The sequence below is a fragment of the Mesocricetus auratus genome, unplaced genomic scaffold (genome assembly GCF_017639785.1).
Source record: "Mesocricetus auratus isolate SY011 unplaced genomic scaffold, BCM_Maur_2.0 Super-Scaffold_6730, whole genome shotgun sequence".
NCBI classification, from domain to species: domain Eukaryota; kingdom Metazoa; phylum Chordata; class Mammalia; order Rodentia; family Cricetidae; genus Mesocricetus; species Mesocricetus auratus.
Window position 1 is genome coordinate 76016114 of NW_024429184.1, and position 21870 is coordinate 76037983.

Here is a 21870-nt window from a genome sequence, read left to right on the forward strand (position 1 = left end):
AACCAGGCTACTCAATAAATTTGTCATTTCATATACTTAATATAAGTGCATGTTCATTATATTATGATTCTGTGTGTGTGTGTGGTCAAAGGATAATTTCTAGGAGTCAGTTCTTTTCCTTCCACACCGTCTTGGGGAAAGAGTCTTGTTTCTACGTGCTGGTACAGTGGTTGGCTGACCAGTGATTTTCTGGGCAGTTCTCCAGTGTCTGTCTCCTGTCATGTTGTAGAAATGGTGGGGCACAGATAGGCATCACTACTCCGGACTTCTTTCCCATGGGCTCTGGAGATTGAACTCAAGTTATTAAGTTTGCATGGCAAGTTCTTTTACCTGCTGAGCCATCATACTGGCCCACATTTTTTTTTTTTTTTTTTTTTTGGTTTTTCAAGACAGGGTTTCTCTGTATTGTTTTGGAGGTTGTCCTGGAACTCGCTCTGTAGACCAGGCTGGCCTCGAACTCACAGAGATCCACCTGCCTCTGCCTCCTGAGTGCTGGGATTAAAGGCGTGCACCACCAACGCCTGGCTTTTTAAAAAAGATTTATTTATTTATGTATATGAGTGCTCTATCTGTATGTAATGCTAGAAGAGGGCATCAGATGACGATGTTGTGAGCCGCCATGAAGTTGCTGGGAATTGGACTCAGGACCTTTGGAAGAGCAGCCAGTGCTCTTAACCGCTGAGCCATCTCTCCAGCCCCCACATTGTTTTTAGTAATACATATCATTTTATGTGATGGGGCATTACCATCCTGTCAAATACTTTGATCAACATTTTCTTGTTTCCCATGGACTTCCTCCTTTGCTTCTAGTAATATTCATTTAGCTGATTTCTAGAATGCCACATTTGTGGATACCATATAATGTAAGACCTTGCAGGATCATCTAGACTTCACCAAGGCTTGTGGTAATGGAAGTCTGCTATAAGCTGTTTGAAACCGTGCTGGCTGAGGCTACATATTCAGGAACTATAATAGTATGCTGTATGGTATGGTGGTTTGAGTGAGAACCCCCCCCCAGACTGATAGGTTAGATTGATTGGTCCTCAGTGGATGGAATTGTTTGGGAAGGATTAGGAGGCGTGGCATTTTGGAGGAGGTGTGGCACTAGGAGTTCAGCCTGTCTCTGCCTGTCTCTGTCTCTGTCTCTGTCTCTGTCTCTGTCTCTCTCCACATGGTTAGCACTTCAGGGCCATGACTGATATTCATGGACTCACTTTCTGAAACTAAACACGCCCCCTTATTAAACACTGTATTTTAAAGACATACACATCTTCACAACAGCCTGTATTGACGTAAAGGTAGTGTGGTCTGGCAGACTGGTTAATAGCCCTTTGGCTCAGACAGCTAGGACGATTCCAATAGCTGCTAATTAGGCAGTTAGATTATCCCTTGCCCCAGGGTTTCTGCTTATTTCTAGAAAAAGTAAGTACCAGAAGGAGCACTATTAGTAAGAATTTAGGTAATTTAATATTGACATGAATAGTATTTTTACAGTGTTCCAGGGAGAGGTGGTTGCTCCTCACCTATCGACCTCTTACAGTGGTAAATTTACTCCTAATGTAGTAATTGGAGTTAAGCTTAGTGCTTGTGTCCTCACAGCCCTAAGAGTCTAGGGTTGGCTAATCATCCACAATAAGACACGTGAATTCAAGTTAATAGAAGCAGGGAAAGAGGATTTGTTCAGTATGTCCACATTAGGGAGAAGGACATTGATTTAAGATCCAGTGATTTCCCCTAGTATGTCTTCCTGTCCTAACGTGAGGGTAAGTTTTAAACATCATAGTTAAGCTGTCCAGGCTAGCACAATCTAATCCAATTTGTGATCCCTGTGCTTCTTGAGTAGCTTGGTTTATGGGTCTTTACCATAAGACGTGATTATAATTTGATGCATACCATAGGTTTTGGTATGTTGATTTTTCAGTTGCATTTTTGAAATTATTTAAAAAATTCTTCTAGAGTTTTTGATTGTGGGTTGTTAGGGAACATTTAATGTTTCATTTTTAAGTACTTGTGACTTGTATAGAATTTGATTTCTGAGTTTGCTTTTAATTCATTATGCTACAAAACATACTTGATATGACTCCTGGTCCTCCTGAGTGCTGGCATTACAGGCAAGAATCAATATGCCGGGCTATTTGCTCTCTTTTGGTTGTCATCTGCTTGGGAGTGTTTTTCCAGCCTTTCATTCCCAGTTATGTGTGTCCTTAAGGCTAAAATGAGTGATGGATTTACATGAGATGAAGGAAAATGAATGTTGGCATACTATCTACTAATACATTAGGGTCACTCTAATACAGATGATTTGGGGCCACAACAGGGATGCCAGATGCAGGTACAGTGTTGATAGCTGGGCAGAGACATGGCTTATATCTTGAATGGCTTGGACCATAGCAGTATTGGATTTTATTAGACTGTTTGACAATTGCTTCTTTCTGGAGTTCTCCACTTACTGTTTCAGACTGTGCTTGACATGGGTAACAGCTAATCATGGGGAAAGAAAATGCCCACAACAGATGAAGGAAGATCACTGCACAACCATTTCCTGGCTTCCTTGTTGCCTTTTGTTCACATTTGATCTCTTAGTAGAATGTGAAGAAAGGATCCTCTAGTTTCCCATTCATACACCGCCTTTGTTTCTGTACTGCTTTTTCCATGCCCTGAAGTGCTTGGGGTCAGCTGTTTTTGTAGATCTGTAAGCAGATTGACCCACTGTAGTTAGGACTTTTTACTCTTTGGGGGCCCTCCACCCAGCTCCCAAATAAATACATGGAGACTTATTTATGAATGCTTGCCCTTAGCTTAACTTATTTCTACCCAGTTTTCTTAAATTACCTCATCTACCTTTTGCCTTTGGGCTTTTACCTTTCTCTATTCTATATACTTTGCTTTACTTCTTACTGCATGGCTGGCTGTATGACTGGGGAGCTGGTCCCTGGTGTCCTCCTCTCCTTTTCTCACTCCTCCTTCTTCTCCTGTTTATTGTCTCTACATAGTAGCCCCACCTATCCTCTCTTTCCTGCCTAGCTATTGGCCATTCAGCTCTTTATTAGACAACGATGTGTTTTAGACAGGCAAAGTAAGTGATACAGCTTCTCAGAGTTAAACAAATGCAGCATAAAAGAATGCAACACATGTTTGTGTCATTAGACAGATGTTCCACAGCAACCCACCCCTGAAGCTTTTGCTAAATGAAGATGATGAAATTGCCTCTTGTTAAAACTCTCTTAACTAGTTCAATCTTGCCTGTATAGTAGAGTTTTCAAATTATAAGAAGGTTTCCTGGGTTTTGAGGTTGTTGAGAGTTTTAAGTTGTATGTAAAAATTTGTTTGGTTTTTCAGTAGGAGAAGGTCCATAAATTTGGTGAGACCATGGAAAAGGGTCTATGCTAAAATAAAGGGGTGGGGAGAAATCTCTGGTCTACAGGGGAAGATTGTTAAGGCTCTAGAAAGTGCCAGCTGTAGGTGATTTCTCAAAAATCTTAGTCTTGTAGTCAAGTACCTCAACCCACAGTTCCTCTCATCATGTATGCCTTTAAGGAAGCCGTCTTCAGTTCCACTTTGGGTCCAGGTCTCATTTGGTGTCCATCCAGACTCCTTTGAAGTTCAACACCCCTTTAATGTATGATTTATCTCTTAAAGGTGAGTATAGTGATAGCCTTCTTTCCTCATTGACTTATTGTGGTGGTTAGTGATAAAACAGTATGAAAGGTATCTGCCAGTTGATAGTGGTGGTTTATTTATTAATATTCACCTCTGTCTCAGCAAGAGATGGGCTGGAGATGGTGCAGCAGATCCAGCAGATAACAGTACTGGCTGCTGTGGCTGAGAAGTGGTGTGTGCTGGAGGAGTGTGGGTGGGTTGGGATGTGGGAGAATGGACACGATTTGAGGGTGAATGAAGATGGCTGCCAGCAGCATTTAATTGAAAAAAGACTACACATTTTATGCTTTATACACATTTTAGGGTTTATAGTTGTACATAGGATTAAACAGGAAACAGGGGGCTTCTGAGTTTGACTGTGACATGAGGAAGTTAGCATTGACCTTCACAATGGGCACCAGTCGTATGTTAATGAAGGACCACAGGTTCCTCTTGTTAGAGATAAGAATGATTGCTTTATCAAGCAAGAACTTTCCTCAAGCCTCCCGGGGAATGGAGAGCCTTACCCAAATGCCTGAAGTAGGGAAAAGGACTTCTGGGGAGTAGACACTCCACTATAGTTTCTTAGTCTTTACTATATTGGCCTGTTCCCCTCACAAGGTGCCCAAAAGGGAAGGGCCTGATGTCTTACTCTTCTCCCATTATATTTTACCTTTCTGATTTCTCTCCATTTATTAACTGAACTCGTGCCCTTAATGGCCTCAGGCTTTGAATCTGAATTGGGATCTGAATTGTAGGCATTTCATCCTTGGGATCAGGTGTATCTAGTAAATCACTAACATTCCTGTTCTTGCTGTAACTGGGGGGCATGATGGAATTCCGGGTTCCATGTGGCTGTGTCCCCCCCCCCAAAGAATTATTTTGTTTAGAGAGGCTACTGTTGTACACATTTTATCCTTTATCAAAGCACACACAAAATTTCACAAAGACGAAGGCATTAATATGAAGAATCATTAAAACTGAAGGTAAAAAGGTGCTGAAGAAGTGTGGTCTGCAATGTTGAAATATTAGAACGTTGTCAAGCTGTAGTGGTCACCATGCAGTCCATGAAAAAACACATCTTATTTATAAGTGTGAGCTGTGTAGTAAAGACAACTTTTGTTTGGTTAAGATCATTTTGAACAGGGTAGATTTCATGATAAGAAGGTTCAGTTTCCTCTTGGAAGCCTTGGAGCTAATATTTAGGAAATCATTTTTTCTAGTAACAAATTGTGGCCTTTATGTCAAGCCACTTGTTAAATGTATATTTGTAATCCAAACTACTCTTGTAAAATTATTTGCTAAGTGCAACATTAGATACCAATAGAGACTGCTTCCCTGTCCAATGTAGTCATTTAAATTCCTGTTTTGAGAAGTGATTCATTTGAGTACAAGATGAAAAAGCTACCAGGTGTACTTACAGATTATGTCACTTACAATGTTAAACAAACTTGGGGACTGGAGATATGGTTCAGTGGTTAGTAGCACGTTCTACTCTTCTGCTCTTTGTTCCCAGCACTCATGCAGGTGACTCACAACTGCCTGTAACTCCAGCTGCAGGGTACCCGATGTCCTCTTTGGCCTCCCCAGAGAGTTAAGTATCTTAGGTAGGGTTTCTATTGCGATGAAGAGACACCATGACTACGACAACTTTTATAAAGGAAAACACTTTATTGGGACTGGCTTACAGTTCAGAAGTTTACTCCATGGTGGCATGCAGGCAGACGTGGTGCTAGAGAAGGAGCTGAGAGTTCTACACCTGGATGGGCAGGTAGTAGGGAGAGACATATGCCAGGCTTGAGCATCTGGAACCATAAGCGAACTCCCAGTGACACACTTCCTCCAACTAGGCCACACCTATTCCAACAAGATCTACTCCCCAATAGTTCCAGTCCCTGTGAGCCTATGGGGCCATTTTCATTCAATCACTACAGCATCTTTGAGTGGAAATCTGAGTGGGTCTTGATAGAGAATTTTAATATATCATACTGAGTATACTATGCAAGTCGTGTACAGTCATGAGTATATTCAGTTCAGAGAAACTTGTGGCTCAGTGCCTGAATTGTGAATGCCAGGAAAGAAAGAAAGTGAAAAATGAAAAACTTATGTCCACAAAGAAGTGATAGCTGCTAATCCTGGTAATATTGACTCCTGATCTTGTTAAAGTAGAAAAGACACTGACTTCTGTGTCAGTGGGCAGGTTATCTTAAATGGTGTCCTCATTGCTCTCTCGTGTGATATAGAAGTATGTCATTCAGCTGTCACTTATTCAAACTCATTTATATAGCAATGTATGATCCATGTCCCACCTCCTGCCTAACCAAAAAAGTACTGTGAGTTTACACCATCCTTTCCCATAGAAATTATGCTTTGTAGTGTGCTATTGCAATGAAGAGATGTAATCTGCTGTTAACCTCCAGAAATCTCATTCTGGAAACCCTTATATCTCCAGTGTCTAGACACACCAGATGCAAATGAGCATCCCAAGAGTTAGCTTGTAGTCTCAATACTTACTATTATAAAATGTATTAAAGCAGTGATTGTGTTTGTGCATGTGTCAAAACAGTGAATCTGTTTTTTTGTTTGTTTGTTTTTGTTTTTTATTTTAGAGACCAGGATGGCCTAGAGCCTATGAACCTCCGGCCTTTGTTCTTTTAGTGCGGGAATTACAGAAATGCTTTGTCATACTATACCTATCTCCTTTTTGTTTCTGTGTTTTATATTTAGTGTTTAGGATATGCATATATGTATATATATTGTAAAATATTGTATTAATTATATAAAATGAATATCATGTAAAATTACTCGCTTCTAAGGTTAGGAGTTTTAAGTCACTAAACCAGGATTACTCTTATTATAAATGTGGCTAAGTGATTTAGAGCCATGCTTTGAATCAGAAAGTCTGGTACTAAGATGCAGCAGTCTTTCTCCAGGGCAGCAGTGTTGGGTGTTGCAGCAACTTGGCAGCTGCCTGGAACAGCTACAGCAGGTAGCTAGCTGTTAACACATGAAATCTGACTAAAAATTGACTAATTGAATTTTACATTGTATGTAATTATATGATGAGTTAATCTCTGGATAGAGAATCATGGTCACCATATAGGACCAGTACTAGTTAATTTAAATTCCTAGCCCCAGTTTTCTACCTTCTATGGTTGTTACAAGAATTAATTAAAAGTCTATTTAAGTCTTTTAACACGGTGGCTGAAACAGAATGTATTCATGGAAAATGGTAGTTAATATTGTGGCACATATTAATTTAAACTTATTTATTTTTGCTCTTTTTCAGGTTTAATTATTTTTGGAAATCAAGTTCAATATTAAAAAGAAAAAGCACACATTATCGGAAGCCATTTCTGCTAATTCCGATGCATTTTAACGTGTGATTTGACTTGAATACTGTCATGGGAGGAGCTGTGAGTGCTGGGGAAGATAATGATGACTTAATTGATAACCTTAAGGAAGCACAGTACATCCGCACTGAGAGAGTAGAGCAAGCCTTCAGAGCCATCGACCGCGGGGACTACTACCTGGAAGGCTACAGAGACAATGCGTACAAAGACTTAGCCTGGAAGCACGGGAACATACACTTGTCAGCACCTTGCATTTATTCCGAAGTCATGGAAGCTTTGAAACTTCAACCGGGATTGTCTTTTCTTAACCTGGGAAGTGGAACCGGATATTTAAGTACAATGGTGGGCTTAATTTTAGGTAATTTTATTTTTGTACATTTCTATTTATAAAGTGAGCTGAGTTTGTGTGGCTTGTCATGACCTACAATGTTTGTAACTGTATCTAGTATGTCTGAATGTGTCTGTTTAAAGCGGTATAGTTTTTATTTAGGTGAAGAAACACACAGTTGTAATTTTCTTTTCCTAGCCCTGAACCTAATGGTTGATCAGCTCTTGCATTGTTCTGTTTCGCTAAAATAGATACAGCAGTGTATCATTACTTGAAATCAGGCAACTGAAGTTGGGCCTGTAGCTCAGTTGGTAGGATACTTCACCTAGCAGTGACTCAATACTTCACATATCAGCATAGTAGTAGGACAATCAGAAATCAAAGTTATCCTTAGTAACATCCTACACAGTGAGTTTGAGGCCAGCCTGGGAAACATGAGACTCCCCCACCCCCTCCCCAAGAAAACAACTGGTATATTAGGACTATGTAAAGTGTTCTGTCTACTGATACACACTTTTTGACCATTTTGTCAGTGTCCCATTTTAAATGAAAGGTAATTGTGTCAGTCTTGGAGACAGGAGTGTGGAACTTAAATCAGATGGACTTGTGCGTCAAAACAAGAGATTGGGGAAAAATACAAAGGCACATTACAGCATATTTTGGGTCTGTTGTACCAGGCATTGATTCTGGTGTAGGCATAGAGCAGGGACCAAAAGGGACCAAAATTTTTGCCTTTGAAGAGCTTAGTGGACACTCAAAATGAGTGCTATCATTGTACAAGGCTCTGTAACTCAATCAGTGTTCCCAAGAGTCACTGGAAAAATATGTTGTTATTAATCTTGGTATGTAGGTGGGCGAACTGAAGTACGGAGAGGTTAAATCTGAAATCACTAGCTAGAAAGTTGGGAATTCAGTTACTAGTGGGACATTTATGGATAGAGGAACTTTGGCACACTGACCTATTGATTCATTCCATCATACTGACTGGGCTGTGTGGGAACAGTGAAGGTGCAACATTAAGATGATAATGGCATAAACCTTTCCTCCATGGCTGGGGACCGGTTTACAAGAATTAACAGTTCTCATCTACTGTGATGGGTGCAGCAGTTGAGGTATATGCCAGTTAGAGAGCTAAGACTTGTGTTAGAGTCATCCTGCAGTAGTGGGGAGTAGTTGAAGCCTGTAGAGTATTGAATGACACCCAATCACCTGGTGACTCTGCCCACTGTGCTCAGGTAAATACAGTCACAGTTTGTCACTGTCAGGCATTTTCAGGCTTGAAGTCTCTTTTCTTAGGCAGTGGCTTGTTTCATGCTTTTGTACTCATGTGGTTTAGTCATGGAACCTGTGATTTGTTTCATTAAAACAAATGTGGTCTTTTCTACAACTGAATTAGTTTCTGAAACTAAGCTGGTAATGGTATCAAGTCATTTTCTTTTTTTAACCACAAAAGAGAAACTTAGACCCTTACATGGTTTAATGTTCTTTTCTGTACTTTCTTGGGATCAGTTTGTGTCTATTACTTCTGCTTAGTAGAGGCTCATTAAAAAGAGGATCTCTATGTTTTGAGAGAGTTGATCTTTTTTTTTTCTGCATCTTTCTGACACCTGCTAAAGCAATTAGTCCAACCAAAGGTAGTATGAGGCGTGTCTCATTATTATCACGCTGACTAGCCCCAGCCACCTGCAATAATTCTGTTCTATGGCCATTTGTACTTTTAAGCAGACTTTAACTATGCTATCTTGTTTTTTAATTCATGGCCAGGCCATTGTGGAGGAGGAAAGAGGGCCTTACCGTGTATTAGGTAATTTCCTCTTGGTGTCCAGCAAGCCATGAACCTGTAGTTTAACTACATGACCACAGCTACTGGATACTGTCTCAAGATGTGTTTGTCATCCTGCATAATTAAAACCAAAGTACAATTGGTGAAAAAGGTAATAATACTTAAAAGGAAGACAGAGCATGTGTGAGGCAGTGGCTGTAGCTAAGTGTTAATTCACACAACACCTCCATACTTTGATTTGTTTTCCATGTATTAAGTCAGAGGGAGGGCAAGCGCAAGAGTCACTTGGGCCTGGAGTGGTGCTTATACATAGCCTGTAATTCTCTGAGGCTGTGGGTTGTGTTTGGTCCTTCTTTGCACAGTGGTCACATTTACAGAAGCCCTCTCCTCAGCTTGTGCTTGCCATAGTTCTGTTCTAGGGATCCAGGAAGAAGCTGGGAGAGCAGGGCATCTTTCATTTGGTAATATGCAGTCAAGGGAAAAGATGCCCCTTGAGGAATTCTTGTCTCACTTCAGAAACTGGAGTATACAGCATTCTTGTTTAGCAAGGGGAAAGTTATAGGGTTTTTTGGGGGGGGCTTTGTTTTGTTTTTCAGAATGGCTTTTACAGTTGAAGTATACTTGAAGCAGTTATCCATAAATTTAATTTTGTCCCAGACTTGTAGAGTAGATAACACCATTTTCAATTTCAAATTCAAAATAAATATTGTTATGCTCACTTCTTAATTGTCTTCCCAGAGCTCAGGATTTGTACAAAGAGCTTCTCAACATTGTCTTTGTTCCTATATAATTATGTTGAAGATGGAGAGACGAGAAAAAGAAGCCTTTCCAAACTTTTACCTTTTAAAATTGTATTAGGTACCAAAGCATCACCATTACTGTTACTCTTGTAACTGCTGATTCAGATAGGGGTTGTTCCTCCCTATGCTGTTCCTTTTTGACCTGAGGATTTATCCCTGTTTTCCTGATAGAACCTATAACATAAATATTGCAGTTCCTAGTAGAACCTGCAGTGTATACAAATTATTTATCCAACTTGAAGATTTTTCTTTCTTAGTCTCTTGACTAATTGTCTAGTAAGCAGAACTGACTGAGGAAATTCCCAGGATCATCCCACAGCTGTGGATGCTGACACTGTGGTGTTTGCTACAGCATGTACTCCTAAAGAGGAAGCAGGCCACAAGCAGGGACCCCACCAGCAACTTGTTGGGAGGGACTGGCTAGTTCACGTATGTGCTTCCATCCTGTTTGATCTACACGCCTCTTACCACAGGATTCTAAATGATCCTTAATAAGAATGCTTATACTGCCTTTGCCCCTAGATGCTCACACATGTTTTCTCTCTGAATGTATAAATGTTTCAGGATGGTGCTTGTCAGGTGGAGTCAATGATATGGGGCAGTTCAGATGCATCCAGTCAAATCAGGTGGAATCAAGGAAATGGATCCTCATTCTCTTTCTGAAGCAGTTGAAGATTGTTGTCAGGAAATCCCTTGTTCTCTGGAAAACTCAAACATTAATGTTAACAAAGAAATATTTTTAACTTTTATATGTATGCATACCAGAAGAGGTAACAATAGGGAAGATGGTAAACATGAAGAAAATTAGACTTTTCAGAAAATGAAATCCACAGATAACAGTCCCTAATTTTATTTTCTTCTGTCTTATATCAATGGCTCTTTGATATAATACAGAAATTCTGAATTTTATTTAAATAATGTGCTTGAATTTAGAGTAGGAGAGCCAATCCAACTCCAAAGCCAGCTTCAGTTAAGTGAATGGGGACTGAAGTATATGAAGAAACAAAGATAAAAGGGTACTATAAAAAACAATATAGAGAGATTTAGATTTTGATACCACACAGTGAGTTATTGTTTGTTTGATGGTCATCAGGGTAGCTATTCATTCTTCTTCAGGAATCTTTTTTTTTTGTTGAGTTTACCTGTGAAGACAAAAAACAAAACACTCCTCTTTCTTTTTAGGAGGTCACTTTACCCATGGTAGAATATGATTTTGTAGATGAGCTGTTACCTTTCCTCCTCCTGAGATGTCTTCTGTTCTGATCGAATCTTAATTAATTTTGATGGAACCCAAAGTTTTTCTTCTCCTGTGGAAACAAAAGCAAAACCCCTTCCCCAACGTAACACATATCCTGGTTTCCAGACTGAGGTCATAACATCCTTAAAATATACCGGTTGGTTCAGTTCAGAAGTCTTCTCCTTAGTCCAGTGTCTTTCTGCTGCAGTTTGTCCTTTTTCATCAGCATTAAGAAAATTCAACATTAGTAAAGCATTATGTAACCTGTGTTTGGGGGTCTTTGTTCCCCTTGGCTGTTTATGAAGCATCTCTTTTAAGGTTCGGTTAGATCTTTCAACCACTGCTTGTCCTGTGGGATTGTAAGGTATACCAGTTACATTGTCAGTTTTTATTGTTTTAGGTATACCCATAACAGCCATCACCTCTAAGAGGTATGTAATAACAGAATCAGCTTTTTCAGAGCTGAGGGCAGTAGCCCATTGGAAGCCTGAGAGCATGTCTATGGTATGGTGTACATATTTCAAACTGCCAAATTCTGGGAAGTGAGATACATCCATTTGCAAAAGTTCATTTCTGTGAATACCTTTAGGATTACAACCTGCTGGTAACGGAGTTTGATTGTAGAATGAGCAACTGGGCCAATTTCTTACTATTTCTTTGGCTTGTTGCCAGATGATAGAAAAATCCTTCTTTATACCTTTGCTGTTAACATGGAGAAAAATCCTTCTTTATACCTTTGCTGTTAACATGGTGTTTCTTATGAAATTCTGAAACTTCCAACACATTAGCTATTATTAAACGATCAATTCCATCATTGCCTTGTGCCAGAGGACCTGGCAGACCTATATGGGATCTGATGTGTGAGATATATATATATATGATGAGTCCTGTTTCTGATGGTTTCCTGTAATTGTAAAAACAATGAGGTTAATTCTGTGCCATCAGGAACAAATTCTGCAGTCTCAATGTGCAAGACAACTCTCTCTGCATACTGAGAATCCGTGACTATATTGAGAGGCCCTGTAAAGACTTTAAGTACCATGAGAATGGCATATAACTCTGCTTTTTGTATGGAGTTGTAAGGACTTTGAACTACTTTATATTTCCTGATTTATACCCTGCCTTACCTGATTTGTTTGCATCCGTGTAGAAGGTAAGAACTCCAGAAATAGGTGTTTGCCTCACGATACGCAGAAGAATCCAAATTGTTTAAATGAATTTGATTCTCTCTGATTTGGGATAGTTGTTACTAATAGTTCTCAAAAAGTCACTGCAATACTCATTATCCTTCCATAAGGAGGAAATTTCCTCATTAGTTAAAGGTACAATAATTTCAGCTGGGTCTTTCCCAGTCAGTTGACGAAGCGTTAACTTACCTTTTAATATCAAGTCAGAGATCTTTTCTATATATGTTTTCAATTTTTTATTCTGTTTATGTGGCAGAAATACCCATTCTAGTATGATGTCTTCCCTCTGCATTAAAATTCCTGAGGGGTATTCTCTAGATGGTAAAATAACAAGAATACAGTCCAGTTTTGGAGCCACATGGTCCACATGTGCTTCTAATATTCTCTTCCCATTCTAGTTATTTTTCAGCCACAGCTGATAGTACTCGTGGCTATTTAGGTCTTTATCTCCTTTTAAAGCCATTTCCAGGTGTTTTAAGTCATGCCCTTCTACACCGATATTTGTCTGTAATTGAGAGATTTCTCCTAATAGTTTTTGAAGATCATTAAGAGTCCAGTAATGATCTCTTCTGATCTGTACTTTCTGCGGTCTAATTTTCTGAGAGTCTATTTTATAACCTAAATAATTATTAGAATCTCCTCTTTGTATTTTTTCTGGGGCAATTTGTAATCCCCAGCAAGGCAAAGTTTCCTTTACTGCTTCAAACATCTTTTCCAAAGTATCCTCATTTGAATCAGACAGCAATATGTCATCCATATAATGATATATTAACAAATGTGGAAATTTTTTAAGAATTATTTCCAGAGGTTTATGCACAAAATATTGACACAAAGTTGGGCTATTTAACATACCTTGAGGCAGCATTTTCCACTGGAATCTTTGTACCAGTCAGGAATTATTATAGGTAGGTACTGTGAAGGCGAACTTTGTCGTTTTCTTGTAACGGTATGGTGAAGAAGCAATCCTTTAAGTCTACAACTATAAATGGCCAATCCTTAGGTATTATAAAAGGGAGTGGCATCCCAGGTTGTAGAGACCCCATAGGGTGTATTACCCTGTTGATGTCTCTAAGATCAGTAACCATTCTCCACTTATCAGACTTCTTGACAACAAAAACAGGTGAATTCCATGCATTTGTTGATTCCTCAATATGTCCATCATCTAGCTGTTCCTGAACTAGCTTCTCCAAAGCCTCTAACTTCTCAGATGTCATAGGCCATTGACCCACCTAGACAGGTTCATCTGTCAGCCATTTTAAGGGTAAAGCTTTTGGTTGCTCTGTAGGTTTGGCACTAGCATCCTGCTTCTGTACAGCCTGTACATTTGGCATCTGTTTTCTGTACTGCCTTACTATATTCTTTCTACCACCAAGAGCTTGTCTATAATTCCTAGCTGATACAGGAGGAATGGTAATCTGCGTATTCCATTGCTGTAGTAGATCACTACCCCAGAGGTTTATAGCAATATCTGCAACATATGGCTTTAACCTTCCTCTCTGTCCTTCTGGCCCAATAAAGTCAGTCCATCTAACACTCTGTTTAACTTGAGATAGGGTTCCAATCCCTAAGAATTGAACATTACCCTCTTTTAAAGGCCAAATTGGGGGCCAAGACTTCTGATTAATGGTGGTGACATCATATCCGGTGTCCAAAATGCCGTTAATCACCACATTATTTACTTTAACTGGTAATTTAGGTCTATGATATTGTATAGAAGTTTGCCTAAATATACGTTTTGTATTTCCTCCTGATATAAGTGATTCATCCTCTGGAGCTAATGTATTATCCAGTACCATATTATTTACAATGGGCAGTGGATCTTCTAATTGTCCTGGGAGAGGCTGTTCTTCACTGTCACTGGGAATGACTGGATTATCTTGGTTTTCGGGCCATCCTGAGGCCCCTGTTTAAGTTTCCTGGCTGTAAAGGTCTACCTTGTCTGTCTGTAGTCGACCAGCATTCCTTGGTCCAATGACTTCCCTTTCCACACCTCCTGCAGAGACCGGAAGGCTGAGGCCTTCTGTCCAAAGCATTCCTGGTATAAGCATTATTTCCAAGAATGCTTTGTCTACAGTTCCTACTCAGATGTCCTATTTTACCACAGTTAAAGCACGTGGCATCTTTATGTCTGTTAATATTTTTGGAGATTGTCTCCCCTACCGAGGCCTCTATATCGTCACTGGTAGGGTACTTGGCATCCTGGTTCCTCCTCAAGCCTGTAGAAATAGCTTCACCTACCCAAGGTCCTGTATCCTGACTTTCACATTCAAGGTTAGCTGTATATAGGAACCATTCTTCCAATGGTGCTGATCTTTAATGGCCAAAGTACCTGCTTGCATTGTGGATTTGCATTCTCATATGCCAAAGATTCTATAAGGAGTCGCCTAGATTCTGGATTTGTTACCTGTACTTCCATTGCTCTGGACAATCTGTCTAAAAATTCAGTGAATCTTTCCTTTGGACCCTGTACTATGTTGGTATAGGGTTGCATTATCTCTCCTGTTTCACAAACCTTATCCAAAGCATTCAAAGCAGCTGTACGGCATAAAGACAACATGTACTCGTCATATGTAGACTGGATCTGCGGGTCAGCGTTAGCATCCTCCCCAAGAATCTTGTCTTGAGGCGCTTCATGACCTTTCTTTATCCCTGAATCTCTAGGGCTTTCGCCTCTTGCCTCCATAAAGCTCTCCATTGAATTTGACATGAATTTTCGAGCACTGCCGAGGCTAATTGGGCCCAGTCTCTTGGGGTTACTCTATTTGCAGTGACCCATGAGGTTAGGAGCTCTCTGACACAGGGAGAATGAAGACCATATGAAACAATGGCCTACTTGATTCTCTTTAGGTCCTTCATCTGTATAGGTTCCCATTAATAAGCAATGGGACCATTTGAGTGCTTTTTCATTGCTGGTTTTTCAGTTACGATACTGGGAAACCATAGGTGAGGGCATAGCAACCTTAGGGAGATCTTTTTGACATTTGAGAGGTGTGTGGAAACCCCTGTCCTGACCTGTTGCCTGTATGTCTGATTCTGAAGTATCAGATTGGACTTCTTCTAAGACCTGCAATCCATTCATCATTGATGCTCTGAGCTCTTGAAGTTCTTGGGTCAAATAGTTTTCTAAGGATGTCATGGAATCATTCATTTTTTTGCATTCATCATTTACACATGATTCCAAATATTTAATAGTCTCATCCTTAGAAAGTATCTTAATGGCATGTAAACTGCCTTCCAGAAATAACGTTCTATCAGCTAGTTTGTCATTGCTCTTAGACATGAAACAAATCTTTTCTGTTAGCTTTTCAATCTTGTGTTCTAGTCTTTGTAGTTTGCTAGTGAAATCATCAAACATGGAACAGTTTTGTTGGTTAAACACTTCAACATTATGTTCCACTTTTTCTATTTTGTCTGTTGAATCGATAGATATGGAACACCTTTTTCCTGAACGTAATTCAATTTTATGTTCCGTCTTTTTAAACCTGTTTGTCAGACCTACATTATCATTTTTAATATCCTGAAATTTTTTACCAAATCTTCCTTACTATCCTGCAAGGAATTTTCCATTTCCTGAATGCTTTGTACTAGGATTTCATAACCATCCTGCGATGACCGTATGACCTGTATAAGTTTGTCATATTTTGCCCTATTTTTGAACCATTTCTTTAGCAAAATAATATGGATTATGAAACTAATAGTCACCATTGTGGGTAGAAAGTATCCTCCAGGTAGGTCCTCAACCTTTTCTAATATCCCATCCATACAAAAAACAAGAAAATTCTTATCATCCTGCATTGTAATGTTAGTTGACACTGTATAAAGCAGTTAAATTTGTTACCAGTGGAGTTTTATTCAGGCCGAAGTCAGCAGGCCACCAGTGAAAGAGCATGTGGCCTCGAGAAAAATCTCGGAATACCACTTAACCTTACTGGCAGGTAGAAGGTGCTGGTTCCTGGCATCGGGTCGTGCCTTGCCGAGCAAAGTGGCGGGGAGCTTAGCGAAAGGAGAGTCCAGGTGTGCCTGGGGCCAGCGGTGGTCGGGCCGAGGAGCAGCCTCTTTCTTCGCATCTGGATCCGGGTTCCGGAACTTCTGACACCAAATTGATGCTGCAACGTTAAACAGCACACTTACTGAAAGTATAAGTAAGTATTTATTGTAGAAATTACTCACAGGAGACAAACAAGTAACCCAGATGAGCAGAGTAGTTTTCCACTACCGAACTGGAAGCCGGAAAGCCGGAAAAGAGAGCAAGACTTCTGCTGTTCAATCTTTTATACCTTCCTCTGTAACACCCCTAGCCATGGCCAAAAGTGGGCCTGGCTAGTGACGTAGTTCACTGCCTACATCCGTATACGTCTTTAGTCATGCCTAAAGTGAGTGTGGTTAGCGGTGTGGTTTATTTACGTCATCTGTATGCGCCTCTAATAAGTCACATGGCTAATGGCAGAGTTCTGTTTTCCTCCTACACTACATAATTGCTTTTCTGGGCCTTTATTAGCAGTGGGATCACACAGTGTTCTTTTGAGTCTTGTTTCTGTCACTGAGCTATAGTTTCACAATTCACATGCTGGAGTCTGTGACTGAGTAATCAGTGTCACTGCATTTTTTCTTTTTATCACAATCGACTGGTGTTTGATCTACTGTTTTTGATTGTTTTGTAGTACTGCTGTGGGAATCCTGTAGAAACTCTTGTATAGACAAATTCTTGCATGTAGATCTTAGAACTGGAATTGTTGGGCTGAAGGTAAAATTATATTTGCCTTTTTAAGATACTGCCAGACTTAAAATGTGGCCTCAGTATTTTACATTTCTGCCAACATGGTATGAGTTTTGGTTTTTCAGCATTCTCACTGACACTCAGTGTTATCCTGTGTATTTTCATGTCTGCTGGGTATGGATCAGACTTGTGGCCTTGTGTATACTATGCATGAGTTTACTCTACCACTGAGCTATTGCCTCTCTTCTAAGACTCTGAGTCTGTTTATCTTTTAGTAACCATATAAGTGGATGTGAGTTGTCATCTCATTGGCGTCTCGGTTTGGCACTTCCATAATTAATGAAGTAAACATCTCTTCAGTACTAGTTGGTTATTTGCATAGCTTTGATGTAATGTCTGTGCAGAGTTTTTCCCTATTTGTTGCATGTTATTGTAATTGTTTGTATTCTGTTACTTTGAATGTAAGCATTTATTAGCATAGGATTTTGTTTCTTCAGGTTTTCGTAAGGACCTCTTAAAGTGGTCTGTTCCATTTTTCTAGTGAGATAGAGCAAATTCTGCAGATGTTATGTTTCATGCTAGAGGAAATTCTATTTTCTACATTAAGCATTGTTTTTAAGTCTTGATCCTCTATCCCATGTTTTAAAAGATTTCTGGGGAGCTGGAGAGATAACCCAGGTAGGATCCAGGTTCAATTCCCAGAACCCATGTGGCAGCTTACAACTGTCTGTAACTCCAAGATCAGACACCCTCACAGACATAATACATGCAGGCAAAACACCAATACACATAAAATAAAAGCAAACTATTTTTGTGAAAGAACAGATTTCTGTCTTTTTAGTCATTATAAAGACTGTTCTTAATAAGTGACTTGTTTTTGTTTGTGGACAAATTTCTTGAGAATGTTTTTTTTTCTTCTCTTAGTAGCTTCTTCACTGTTTTGCCCTGTGTCAGCGTCTGTGCCTCTTGTTTTCCGTCGTAATACTCTGCATTGAATTATTAACATGGTTCTTTCTTTAAAAATTTAGTTTCTTTATTCTAGCATTTTCTTTTTTTGTTTTAAAGACTGATTTATTTATTATGTGTACAGTGTTCTGTATATGTGCCAGAAGAGGGCACCAGATCTCCTCTTAGATGGTTGTGGTTGCTTAGAATTGAACTCAGGATTTCTGGAAGAGCAGCCAGTGCTCTTAACCTCTGAGCCTTATCTCCAGCCCTCTTTCTGGCACTTCCATATCTACTTCCTTTTAGTTGACTTCCAGCCTATGCTCTTGTCTTTTCTTTTCTCACTGTGCATTTTTGCCATCAGCATTTCTATTCACTTTATAATCTATGTGTTCTAGTAGCTTGTACTCCCCCTTTGAAGCCTCAATTTTCCTGTCTCATGGACAGGATTTTGGAGCCTATATTCTCCTACCTCAATGCATAGATGTAACAATTATAAACTAAGAGCCACCTATACAAGAGGACACAGCATTTCTTTCTGATCCTGGGTTACCTTGCTCTATACTTTTTCTGGTTTTATCCATTTCCTGTAAATTTCATTTTTCTTTGCAGTTGAATAATATTCCATTTGTATATACTACATGTTTATCATCTGTTGGTAAGTTGATGGAGGTCCAGGCTGGTTCCGTTTGCCTGCTTTTGTGACTAGAGCATCGATGAATGTAGATGTGTAAGTGTTTCTAATAGCATCTGGAATCATTTGGGTTTGTTATTGCTGCTACCTCTAAAGTTGGTATGCTGGTGATGTTCTTTATAGTTATTGCTGTTGTCCTTTATAGTAATAGTGCAGCAAAGAATATGCAGATAACATGCCATGGAATAATTCATTTTCAGAGTAATTGCTTCTTCAGTTTTATTATATTAAATATTGGTACAAAATGTGAGGAAATATCCTTAGTGATGTGGTTGCTGGGGATTGAACCCAGGTACTCTGGAAGAGTAGTTAGTGCTCTTAACCTCTGTGGCAATGTTTCCAGTGGAAAGTTTTCTAAATGGTTCACCTGACTGTCTTTGGGATTAGCATCTCCCCAACCTGGATCATTTGCATAGCAAATGGACCTTTTTTGCTTTTTGCCAATTCTTCGGAGATTTGCTTATTTGATTAAATTTAATCGTAAATCCCATGGGTGCAATGCTTTTGTGACCCCTCCAATGGGTGCAATGCTTTTGTGACCCCTCCCATGAGTGCACTGCTTTTGTGATCCCTCCCATGAGTGCAGTGCTTTTGTAACTTCTAACCCCCTTGGCTTTTAGAGCCCAGTGAATGCAATGCTTTTTTCTTCTTTCTTTCTTCTTCATTTTTGTTGTTGTTGTTTTTATTTTTTTGAGAGTTTCTCTGTGTAACAGCTCTGCTTATCTTAACACTTGTTTTGTAGACCAGGCTGGCCTTGAATGCACAGAGATCCAGCCACCTGCTTCTGCCTCTGAGTGCTGCCACCATGGCCTGGCAAAGGCATTGCTTTTATAACTCTCATGAGTTCAGCGCTTGTTTGGCCCCTATAAGAGTAGCATTTTTGTGAATCCCTCCCCTGCCCTCGAGTGCAGTGCTTTTCATGTTATTTGCAGATCTTGTGCAGAGTAGCAGAAATACTGAGTCCCTGTTGTGTGTTCTAACAGAAGTGTGTAGCAAGGTGACCTCTCTTTTCTTACTTGTGTTGGGAAAGAAATTGCATTGTAGGCTGGAGAGATGATGCAGAGGTTAAGAGCACTGGCCGCTCTTCCAGAGGTTCTGAGTTCAATTCCCAGCAACCACATGGTGGCTTATAATCATCTTTAATGAAATTTGGTGCTCTCTGCTTTCATGCAAGTGTATATGCAGGCAGAACACTGCATATATAATAAATAAATAAATCTTAAAAAAAAAGGAAATTGCATTGTGCTGAGGCCAGTAAGCAGAGTTTCGATCTTAAATATGGTACCAGTCCCTGGGGCTCTTAGACAAGTCACATGCTGAGCTTATTTTATCTGTAAAATGAAGTGAATTCTACCAGGATGAGTTTTTAATATGTAAGATTATAGTTTATTACACACACACAGTGTCCCCTCGGGTCAGTGGTTCAGTGTTTATCAGTGCCTATTGGACTTTACAGAACATAACAGCCAGAAGAACAGAGTAGATACTTTAAAAAATTATTACTCATTTGCATTTGTTTCCTGCATATGAAAGAATTCATGAACCAGTTTAGTAGTATCTAAGCTCACAGCTGTAGTATTGTTTCTTCCCCTGTGTCCTTCGGCAGTGTTCACTGTTGGGCTGAATAGGTGAAGCAGAGGCAGGAGTTGAATGTAATCCACAGACATGCTTACTCTGCAGGGAGGTTTTTGTCTTCTCTGGAACTGGTCTTCACATTCTGTTTGAGTCTGCCTTCTGATAGAGTCAGCCTATTGTGTGTGTGTGTGTGTGTGTGTGTGTGTGTGTGTGTATGCACGCGTGTGTGGGAGAGAGAGAGAGAGACAGAGGAGAGAGAGAGAGAGAGAGAGAGTCATGCAATCTATTGTGATCATATTCACTCCTCTGTCCTTCATTTTGCTCCTGTTGAGCTCTGTCTGACTTTGTTTCTCATTGTGTTTCTTTTATCCACAGAGTTTAATTAGAGTTAAGTATGTGAGCACAATAGTATATATTTACTGGTGCATGGTTGACTTACTAGTGGCTACACCACTGAAGAAAATGATACCCATCCCCTGCTAATAGCTCATCAGAGAGGTTTGGGGCCAAAGGGGAACCTCCCTCTCTCTCATCCATAACATAATGGTGATGGGAAGAGTCATACATAGATCTTGTTTATGATTGCAGGGCCAGAACATGTCATGTCCTAAAGGCAGGGTTTCATAACACCTGTCCCCATCTCCTTGGATGTCTAACTCCCAGATCTCTTTCTGTTGTTTTTGTAAATACTTTGTCCTTTAAAAAAAGGTTTTGGCTTTATATTGAAGAATGGGTTTCTCTCTCTCTCTTTTTTTTTTTTTTTTTTGGTTTTACGAGACAGGGTTTCTCTGTATTGTTTTGGAGGCTGTCAGTCCAGCCTGGCCTCGAACTCACAGAGATCCACCTGCCTCTGCCTCCCGAGTGCTGGGATTAAAGGCGTGCGCCACCACCGCCCGGCTGGGTTTCTCTTTTGTTTTGAGTATCTTTGAATGTGAAGGATCCATGAGTTTCCACAACTTCAAGGTATACCTACTCAGGTCGGGATGTGGACTTTGGAGAATACTCCTAATCTTCGTCCTTACACTTGTAATCCACATTCTGTATCTTCTTCAGTGTACACAAGAAAATACCCTGTCCTCAGCTCCTTCCCTCAATTCTTTTCCACACAAAACAAAAGTTTCATTATATTCTTTTCATCCTGTTCCCTTCTTGGTGATAGGTGCAGTTTTCTTCTCAGCTACTCAAGGTAAAGACTTGAATATCAGTCTCTTTAATCTTAGGCAGTTGAAGAGACAACAGATTCATTTCCAGGGCTCAAAATTGCAAAGTGTCAAAAAGCATGCTTTGAAGTAGCTTCCTGTTTCTTCCATTTGCCTCAGTGACCTCCCCACTTCCACAATAACCTGACATCCCAAGGACACCTTGATTTTTTTAAATGGTATTTATGTGATGGATGTCTATAGGGTTGATAGTTGGCTTGAAGTAAGAAGAAAAATTGTCTTAGAGATAAAAAGAATCTATTTAATCTATTGTAAAGGTTTTCCTATTAGATTAGTTCTGAGTCTAATATATGCATTTGTAAGATACACTTACTCTGTCATTTATCATGCTTTCATGAAGTGTTTACATTAGATCCTATACCAGCTGTGGAGAGTGCCCTATAGAGAACCAT

At 39.8% G+C, this 21870-nt stretch overlaps 1 protein-coding gene across 3 annotated transcripts in view; it reads left to right on the forward strand.

Annotated features, from left to right (window-relative positions):
- Pcmtd1 (protein-L-isoaspartate (D-aspartate) O-methyltransferase domain containing 1) overlaps positions 1-21870 on the forward strand; it is a 75266-nt gene that overhangs the window by 19090 nt on the left and 34306 nt on the right. For 2 of the 3 annotated variants that reach the window (XM_040741553.1, XM_040741552.1), the window contains exon 2: positions 6929-7350. In XM_040741553.1, coding sequence (XP_040597487.1) covers positions 7044-7350 — 307 coding nt within the window. In that variant the 5' untranslated portion in view covers positions 6929-7043. Of the gene's footprint in view, positions 1-6928; positions 7351-21870 lie in introns of those variants that run through there. The other variant, XM_040741555.1, reaches the window with a different exon arrangement.